General features: G+C 46.7%; 1 protein-coding gene across 1 annotated transcript in view; it reads right to left on the bottom strand.

The window, feature by feature from the left end:
• Positions 1-10,274, bottom strand: part of PPT1 (palmitoyl-protein thioesterase 1) — a 40,594-nt gene that overhangs the window by 4,935 nt on the left and 25,385 nt on the right. The window contains exons 6-7 of the mRNA XM_003798985.3: positions 3,232-3,322; positions 1,881-1,979 (exon numbers count right to left, since the gene is read on the bottom strand). Of these exons, the coding sequence (XP_003799033.1) occupies positions 1,881-1,979; positions 3,232-3,322 (190 nt within the window). The remainder of the gene's footprint in view (positions 1-1,880; positions 1,980-3,231; positions 3,323-10,274) is intronic.

The following is a 10,274-nucleotide window of genomic DNA, read 5'->3' as shown; positions in this document are numbered from 1 at the left end:
CACTTAAGCCCAAGAGTTTGAGTTTGCTGTGAGCTATGATGCCACAGCACTCTACCGAGGGTGACAAAGTGAGACTGTCTCAAAAAAAGGGGGGGGAGCTCAAGGAGTAGGGCGCTGACCTCATATACTGGAGGTGGCAGGTTCAAACCTGGCCCCAGCCAAAAAAAAAAAAAAAAAGGAAATCTTACTTAGGGATAAAGAAATTAAATATCATATAATTTTCACATGTCAAAATAGTCTTTCAGCTCATATAAAAACCATTCTTAGCTTGTGGGCCATATAAAAATAGGTAAAGCAAGCTATATTTGGTCTGTTGGCCATAGTTTGCCAACTCCTGACATGTGATGAGTGTTCTAACAGAGGCTGATGAGTCTATAAAAGTGAGCAAATTTTGCTTTGAAGGAACATGGCATTCTGAAGGAAGTGACATTGAGTTTTGCCCTTGACATAAATAGAAGCTTGTCAGATGGGGAAGCCAGGGAAGGAAGGCATACAAGAGAAAAGGCACATGCCAAGTTTGAGGATTACAAGTAGCACAGTATGGCTTGATCAGAGTGTATGAAGTGGGTAGTGAAGGGAGATTAGGCTGGAAATACAAGCTGAAGTCAGATCAAGGCAGACCTTGAATGCCTAGCTTAGAAATTTATAGATTAGACTGGTGATTCTAAAGATTTTGGGGGACTCAGCGCCGTATCTCGGTGGTTAGGGTGCCAGCCACATACACTGAGGCTGGCAGGTTTGAACCCAGCCTGGGACCTGCTAAACAACAACAATTACAAAAAAAAAAAAAATAGCCAGGTGTTGTGGTGGGTGCCTGTAGTCCCAGCTACTTGGGAGGCGGAGGCAAGAGAATCGCTTGAGCCCAAGACTTTGAGGTTGCTATGAGCTGTGATGCCTACCTGTGCGTCCTAACCAGGGTTAAGCCCAAGACTTTGAGGTTGTTGGGAGCTGTGACGTCTACCTATGTGTCCCACCCAGGGTGACATAGTAAGACTGTGTCAAAAAAAATTAAAAAATAAATAAAATTAATTATTAAAAAAAAAAGATCTTTTAGGTCTAGCGCTCTGAAGACTGATTATAAACCCAGGGGTGGTGCCTGTGGCTCAGTGGGTAGGGCTCTGGCCCCATATACCAAGGGTGGTAGGTTCAAGCCCAGCCCCAGCCAAACTGCAACAAAAAAATGGCTGGGTGTTATGGTGGGCACCTGTGGTCCCAGCTACTTGGGAGGCTGAGGCAAGAGAATCGCCTAGGCCCAGGAGTTGGAGGTTGCTGTGAGCTGTGTGACGACACAGCACTCTACCAAGGGCAATAAAGTGAGACTCTGCCTCTAAAAAAAAAAAAAAATTATAAACCCAGATGGCGCCTGTGGCTCAGTGAGTAGGTCGCTAGCCCCATATACCGAGGTGGCAAGTTCGAACTTGGCCCTGGCCAAACTTCAACAACAACAAAAGAAATAGCTGGGAGTTGTGGCGGGCACCTGTAGTCCCAGGTACTCGGGAGGTTGAGGCAAGAGAATCGCCTAAGCCCAAGAGAGGGAGGTTGCTGTGATCTGTGATGCCACAGCACTCTACCAAGTGTGACAAAGGGAGACTCTATCTCTAATATAAAAAAAATGATAAACCCTTCCCTGGAGCATGCAATTATATAATTTTGTATACAAATTCTAGGGTGGGGGTAGAGAATAACAAACCTGTGTCCCATTTATGGACCTCAGGTGAAGAATCCTATTCTATACAAAAGCTGGTAGAAAGAATTGAAAGTGTTTTCTCCAGCAGGCAGCTATTATTTTAATGCCATTTACTCTAACAAATAGTATCTTTTTTTTTCTTTTTCTTTTTGGCTGCTAGGTATGTTATTGCTCAGCCTAAGTAGTATCTTACCTCAGATTCTACAGGGTCCACAATGGAATCATTGAGGAACTTCACCATCACAAACTTCTTCAGGGCCATCAGGTTTTTCTTGTAGGACTCATTGACACCCTGGAAGAAAGGCCAACAGCACCTCAGGGTCATTACCATTAGACATCAGCAGGGGGTTAAAGCCTTTCAATGCTCTGGTCTCTCTGACCCTGGGCCACTGTGTTTCTTCCCTGTAGGTTGGGCTGTTTTTCAGCTTCGTGCCCAGGATATACCTTGTACAGCCTTTTCTTACCATCCTATCTGACTGAGATGCCACAAACACGGCATATAGGTGCAACCATGACTGTCACCACTTTCCACAGGCATCCACAGAGGCAAAAGGCATCTAGTCAGAGAAAGCCAAGGCAAAAATAAACTGCAAATTCTGAGTGGTTCTGCTATACTATTCTGTGTTATTTTTGTTTTTTTCCCTTTCAATTTTTTTTTTTTTTTTTTTTTGAGATAGAGTCTATGTTGTCCTGGGTTGCTATGACGTCACAGCTCACAGCAACCTCAAATTCTTGTGCTTAAGTGATTCTCTTGCCTTAGCCTCCCAAGTAGCTGGGACTACAGGCACCTGCCACAACACCCAGGTATTTTTTTGTTGCAGTTGTCATTGTTTAGTAGTCCCCAGGTCGGGTTTGAACCCGCCACCCTCACTGCATGTGGCATGTGCCATTATCACTGTGCTACTGGTACCAAGGCAAAACCTTTTGTTTGAAAACAAAAAGAAACTTGGGCAGTACCTGTGGTTCAAAGGAGTAGGATGCCAGCCCTACATGCCAGAAGTGGCGGGTTCAACCCCAGGCCAGGCCAGAAACTGCAAAAAAAAAAAAAAAAAGGCCCAAAAAGAACCACGCCCCCGCCCCCCCCAAAAAAACTCTTCAGATGAGCCTAATATAAATTGAGCCATCTAGTTGACCAGAACCTCCCAAACTATGCTTGTATCTGGGACATACCCAGCGCCCTCTATAGTCTCTCTTATGGGCAAATCTCTCTTTTGAGAAAGTCTGCCCCCAAATAGACCAAAATAGTCAGGAAAACTTTCCTCCTTAAAAGCAGCTATGAGTTTCCACTTAGGCCATCAGCAACTTACTGGGCTTATCCTGCTTCAACATTAGGAAAGGGAAAGAACTTAAGGGAAGAAAGCCAAGTGAATTTCAATAGCCCTAAAAGGTACCAAATCTCAGAAGCACTGCCTCCCAAATCACAGAACTTCGGTTTCCCAGATTCTGCCCAGGACAGTTTGGGTCAAATGTCACTGCTGATTTGGTTATGATGATGTGAATAGAATAAAAAAGCACAACTTTGAGAGCCTGGTTTGGACACTTACCCTCTCCTGATTTATATCTGCCAAGAAGATGCTGTGGTTGCGATATACATCCTCCTTTAGGGGGTCATGCCAGTATTCTGCTTGCACCAAACTACAGGAAGAAAAAGGAATGAAGGTGACCAAGCTGCATTTCATGTGTCATGCCCAGTACAAAGGGCATCAAGAGACTTCAAAAGGACAAAAGACCAAGTTCCCAACTCTCAGGCCTTGCCTTCTAATGGGGAAGAGAAACTTCTACCTACTTAATGATTTATCAAGACACCTTGTTGAGGCTGGGCACAGTGGCTCATGCCTCTGATCCTAACATCTGGGAAGCCGAGACAGGGGATTGCTTGAGCTTAGGAGTATGAGATCAGCGAGACCAAGCTAAGCAAGAATGAGACTTTGTTTTTACTAAAAATAAAAAATTAGCCAGGTCCTATAGTCCCAGTCACTTTGGAAGCTGAGGCAGGAGGATCACTTGAATTCAGGAATCTGAGGTTACTGTGAGCTAGGCTAACAGTAGTTGCTTGCCTGGGCAACTGAATGAGACTCTGTCTCAAAAACAAAAAAAAAACAAAAAAAAAAAAAACAGGGTGGCAACTGTGGCTCAGTGAGTAGGGTGCCAGCCCCATACACCAAGGGTGGTGGGTTCAAACCCGGCCCCGGCCAAACTGCAACAAAAAAATAGCCGGCTGTTATAGCGGACGCCTGTAGTCCCAGCTACTCGGGAGGCTGAGGCAAGAGAATCACCTAACCAGGGGTCTTCAAACTTTTTAAACAGGGGGCCAGTTCGCTGTCCCTCAGACCGTTGCAGGGCCAGACTGCGGGTCCTGGGACAAGTCAGCTGCTAAGCAGGACAGGTAGTGGCAGCAAAAACACCCTGCAGGCGGGATAAATGTCCTAGGCGGGCTGCATGTGGCGGCGAGCCGCATGTGGCAGTGGGCCGTAGTTTGAGGATGCCTGGCCCTAAGCCCAGGAGTTGGAGGTTGTTGTGAGCTGTGACACCACGGCACTCTACTGAGGGCAATAAAGTGAGATTCTGTCTCTAAAAAAACAAAACCAAAAACAAACAAACAAAAAGGGAGAGACACCTTGTTGACACAAGGACATCCTATTTAGCATAGTATAGAAAGTATATAGGGCAGCGCCTGTGGCTCAGTGGGTAGGATGCCAGCCCCATATACCGAGGGTTGGGGGTTCAAACCTGGCCTAGCCAAATTGCAACAAAAAATAGCCAGGTGTTATGTTGGGCGCCTGTAGTCCCAGTTACTTGGGAGGCTAAGGCAAGAGAATCGCCTAAGCCTAGGAGTTGGAGGTTGCTGTGAGCTGTGACACCATGGCACTTTACCAAGGATGATAAAGTGAGACTGTGTCTCTACAAAAAAAAAAAAAAAAGTATAGGAAGTATATAAAAGAGTTCAGTAAAGGGCCTAGGTGCAATGGCTCAAGCCGACAATCCTAGCACTCTGGGAGGCTAAGGTGGAAGGACTGCATGAGGTCAAGAATCCAAGATCAGCCTGAGCAAAAGTGAGATCCTGTCTCTGCTAAAAATAGAAAACTTAGTGGGGTACTGTGGTGGGCACCTGTAGTCCCAGCTACGCAGGAAGCTGAGGCAGGAGAATCACTAGAGCCCAAGAGTTTGAGGGTGCGGTGAGCTAAGATGATGCCAGCATTCTAGGTAGGGAGACAGAATAGCTCAGTGGGTAGGGCGCCAGCCACATATACCGAGGCTGGCAGGTTCAAACCCAGCCCAGGCCAGCTAAACAACAATGACAACTGCTTGTGGTGGGCACCTGTAGTCCCAGCTACTTGGGAGGCTGAGGCAAGAGAATCATTTAAGCCCAAAAGAGTTTGAGGTTGCTGTGAGCTGTGACACCATGGCACTCTACTGAGGGAAACATAGTGAGACTGTCTCAAAAAAAATTTTTTTTTAAGAAAAAGATTTATCAATATTTGGTTCCCGTATGGGACTTAGCTTTACCGCTTATACCTTCCAGTCACGGTAGCACTGCTGTCCCGTCCCACAACCCCATCTCACCTTGCAAGACTCAACTCAAACATCACTAATGCTGCCTCTTCCTCCCCATCCTCTTCTATTGCATCAGTCATCATGCTATCCTTAGGCTGGGAGAGAGGCCCAACCTCTCAATCACAAAGCATTGTGAGTGATGGCACCAGTTTTCAGTATTCTGGTATGTCGTGCCATTTTCAAGTACAAAGGGCAATTACTTGATGGTTATAATACCATTACTTCAGACACAGTTCAGCAATTCTATTCACATTTTCTCTCTAGTCTCTCTCCAATTCCCCTTCCCTTCTAGCCCCCATCCCTCCCAAAGGGGGAAATTAGCACAAAGATGGAGCCCTCTATCCTGGGTTGGCAGGGGGAGAAATCAGAATTTCTCTAAGAGGAACTTCCAGCCAAGGTAGGAGAGCTGCCTAGAGGTGATGGTCCCAAAAGTCACACTCGGGACCAGGATGTCGGTGGAGCAGGATGTCGCTAAAGCCCAAAAAAACTAGCTACATCAGAGAAGGTGGCAGCTGTCATGTCCAGCAGGCGATAAGACTGAGGTTACAGGAAGTAGCAGCCTGACTATCAGCAGTGAGAGTGACATTGTGTAATGTGTGCGTCGATGTATTTGAAATGTTTTAAATGTTTAGTCTCCCTGACTTTTAAAAATGTGATGAACTTTGAACACTGATAAAATACTGCTACTGGTCTTGTCATTTTGTTCCAGTATTGCTGTCACTTACTTACAGGTGAGAGTGCTGGTTCCCTGTCCATCTCCTAAGGACTAAGCTCCCTGGCACAGAGCAGATGCTTGGTAGGAAGGCTTTGCTGCATGAACGAACCTGACACAGGAAGTCAGTCTGGCTAGGAAAGAACCAGGCACTGAAGGAGCAGTGGGATTTACACGTGAGGAGAAGGGGGGCAGTACAGTTAAAAGAAGAGTGGGGGCACAGCAGTGTCAGATACTGAGAAGTCACCTGCTGGCCAATTGAAGTTTATCAAAAAAATGTAAGGGACCAGCCTGAGCAAGAGCAAGACTCCATCTCTAAAGATTGCTGGGCATTGTGGCGGGCACCTCTAGTTCCAGCTACTCAGGAGACTGAGTCAAGAGGACGATGGTTGGGCCCAAGAGTTTGAGGTTGCTGTGACCCAAGGGAAATAAAGTAAGACTCTACCTCTATTTTTTTTTTTTTTTTTTTTAGAGACAGAGTCTCATTTTGTCGCCCTCAGTAGAGTGCCATGGTGTTACAGCTCACAGCAACCTCCAGCTCTTGGGCTTAGACCAGTGGTTCTCAACCTGTGGGTCGCCACCCACAGGAACTATATTAAAGGCATTAGGAAGGTTGAGAACCACTGGCTTAGGCGATTCTCTAGCGTCAGCCTCCCAAATAGCTCGGACTACAGGCACCTGCCACAATGCCCGGCTATTTTCTTGTTGCAGTTTGGCCAGCGCCAGGTTTGAACCCGCCACCCTCAGTATATGGGGCCAGCATCCTACCCACTGAGCCACAGGCACCGCCCCAAGACTTTACCTCTAAAAAACAAAAATGTAAGGGGATAAATATGAAGGTCTTTGAATTATAGCAGGGAGGCCTGATGGCGGAGGATGAAAGAATGAATGAAAACAGCAGCCACAGACCATCTTTCTGTGTGCAAAGGAAATGGAGCTAAGGGGCAAAAGGAAGAAATGAGGACACTGTGATTTGTAAGAAAACTGGTGCCCGGCTCGGCGCCTGTGGCTCAAGTGGCTAAGGCACCAGCCACATAAACCTAAGGTGGAGGGTTCGAATCCAGCCCAGGCCTGCCAAACAACAATGACGGCTGCAACCAAAAAATAGCCAGGCGTTGTGGCGAGCACCTGTGGTCCCAGCTACTTGGGAGGCTGAGGCAGGAGACTCGCTTGAGCTCAGGAGTTGGAGGTTGCTGTGAGCTGGGATGCCACAGCACTCTACCCAGGGGGACAGCTTGAGGCTCTGTCTCCAAAAAAAAAAAAGAAAAAAAGAAACCTGGTGCCCATGGAATAGCTGAGGGGAAAGACTTACTGATGAGCAGAAGCCTCAGGCTGCAAGAAGGTGGGATGCTGGGCAGCACCTGTGGCTCAGTGAGTAGGGCGCCGGCCCCATATACCAAGGCTGGCGGGTTCAAACCCAGCCCTGGCTGAACTGCAACCAAAAAATAGCCAGGCATTGTGGCAGGCGCCTGTAGTCCCAGCTACTTGGGAGGCTGAGGCAAGAGAATTGCCTAAGCCCAGGAGTTGGAGGTTCCTGTGAACTGTGACGCCACAGCACTCTACTGAGGGTGATAAAGTGACACTCTGTCTCTACAAAAAAGAAAAGAAAAAGAAGGTGGGATGCTGCCGTGGGGGTGGGAGAGGTCTCTTCAGGAGGCAGAGGAGAAACATGGGATTGTATTATCATCTGAAGGGGCAAATTAATTCAGAGAGGCTAAATAACTCCCTGAGCAATCCAGTCAGTTGTAGTAAAAGTAAGATACCAGCCTAACCTTGTCAGAGCCCACAGTCTGGCCAAGGCACCACACTGAAGGGTAGCAAAGGACAGCTCCCCAGGGGAACTTGCCACCTACAGACCACAGACGGTGAGACAAGCCTTACAGACTTTACCTCCTTCTCCAGCTCTTGTGGCTTAGAATAGCACAGAACAGCACTTCTCTTCCTTCAAAATTATGTGAATTAAAAAAAAAGGACTAGCACTTCTCACATACCAGGCCTATTTTAAGCACTTTACATATATTAACCTACTTAACCCTTGTAAAAGTTCCATAGAAATGGTCACAAACCTTTGCAAAGGACGGAATAGTACCCAGACTGATTAAGTAGTTAGCCCAAGGTCATACTGACAGAGTAAGAGCGCAGGGAATCTAGCTCTAAAGTCACGTTCTTGCCATGTGGGGAGGTAGAGGGCACAGCTTTAGGTCAGCCGGCCTGGGGGTGGAATCACACGTATTTTACCTCTCTGAGTCTGTGCCGTAAAAAATCAAATAAGATAAATGAAGCTCTAGTGCTGTATCCATCCATGGTATAAATTCAACAGAAGACAGTGACATGAGGGCTACCATTTTCCTACATTTTTCTATTTTCTTCCTCCTCTCCCTCATTCTGAGTCCAGCTACCAGTAGACTTTGCACAGGGATACGCTGCTTAAGGGCCCAGCTTGAGAGAGGAAAGAGCCTGACAGCAAACAAATGACGAGCAGAGGAAGATGTACTGAGGTGACATCAAATCTCGCTAAGGCAGTGGTTTTCAACCTTCCTAAGGCCGTGACCCTGGAATACAGTTCCTCATGTTCCGCGACCCTGGAATACAGTTCCTCATGTTCAGTATGGGGATGGGGTAGTGATAGACAAATAATTCAAAACAGAACAGTCCAGAAACAGACTCAAACACAGAACCCGTCCCCCCAGGCAGACAAACCATGTGAATAAAAAACAAAACTTTTTAAAAATTAGAGGAAAATATGGTTTAGAAGAATAGCTTTGAGCATCAATCATGCAGATTAATAAATCTGACCAAATCTAAATGAAAAGCTGCTATACTAGGTGATGGTTATACAATACTATGGAATTGACGCCACTGAGTGTATACTTAAAAATTGTTGAAAGGAAGCCAGGAGTAGATCTGCATGCCTGCTGTCCCAGCTAGGAAGACTGAGGTGGGAGGATCCCTTGAGCCTAGTAGTTTTTAGACTGGGCAACATAGTAAGACCTCATCTCTTAGGCCAAAATGGCCAAAATGATTTTATTTATTAATTTATTTATTTGAGACAGAGCCTCAAGTTGTCCCCCTGGGTAGAGTGCTGTAGCATCACAGCTCACAGCAACCTCCAACTCCTGGGCTCAAGCAAGTCTCCTGTCTCAGCCTCCCAAGTAGCTGGGACCACAGGCACCCACCACAACACCTGGCAATTTTTTGGTAGCAGCCATCATTGTTATTTGGTGGGCCCAGGCTAGATTCGAACCCTCCACCTTAGGTGTATGTGGCTGGCACCTTAGCCATTTGAGCCACAGGCACCGAGCCTGCCAAAATGATTTTAAAAAATCAAAAAACCCTGGGCGACACCTGTGGCTCAGTGAGTAGGGCGCTGGCCCCATAAACCGAGAGTGGCGGGTTCGAACCTGGCCCCAGCCAAACTGCAACAAAAAATAGCTGGGTGTTGTGGTGGGCACCTATAGTCCCAGCTACTTGGGAGGCTTAAGGCAAGAGAATTGCCTAAGCCCTGGAGTTGGAGGTTGCTGTATGATGCCACGAAAGTGAGACTCTGTCTCTACAAAAAAAGAAGTTAAAAGGTTAAAAGGGCTCGGCACCTGTAGCTTAGTGGTTAGGGTGCTGGTCACATGCACTGGGGTTGGTGGATTCGAACCCGGCCCAGGCCTGCTAAACAACAACGACAACAACAAGAACAACAAAAATAGCCAGGCATTGTGGTGGGCTCCTGTAGTCCCAGCTACTTGGGAGGCGGAGACAAGACAATCACCTAAGCCCAGGAGTTGGAGGTTACTGTGAGCTATGATGCAATGGCACTCTACTAAGGGTGACATAATGAGACTCTGTCTCAAAAAACAAAAAAAGAAAAGAAAAAAAGGTTAAAAGGTTATATTTTTTGCCATAACTTAAAAAAAATAAAATGTAATATACAAAAAATGAATGGATACCTTAAATGAGTAAATTGTACGGTACGTGAATTATATCTCAATAAACCTGTCAAACAACCTTCTGTACTGGCCAGGCATGGTGGCTCATGCTTGTAATTCTAGAACTCAGAGAGGCCAAGGAAGGTAGATTGCCTAAGCTCAGGAGTTCGAGACCAGCCTGAGCAAGAGTAAGACACTGTCTCTAAAAAGTAAAAAAATAGCAGGGTGTTGTGGTGGGCGCCTATAGTCCCAGCTACTTGGGAGGCTGAGGCAAGAGAGTCACTTAAAGCCCAAGAGTTTGGCTCGGCGCCTGTGGCTTAAGTGGCTAAGGCGCCAGCCACATACACCTAAGGTGGCAGGTTCAAATCCAGCCCGGACCCGCCAAACAACGATGACGGCTGCA

This window comes from Otolemur garnettii, unplaced genomic scaffold (genome assembly GCF_000181295.1).
Source record: "Otolemur garnettii isolate 467f Iridium unplaced genomic scaffold, OtoGar3 scaffold00144, whole genome shotgun sequence".
Taxonomy (NCBI): domain Eukaryota; kingdom Metazoa; phylum Chordata; class Mammalia; order Primates; family Galagidae; genus Otolemur; species Otolemur garnettii.
This window is presented reverse-complemented; position numbering and strand designations above follow the sequence as displayed.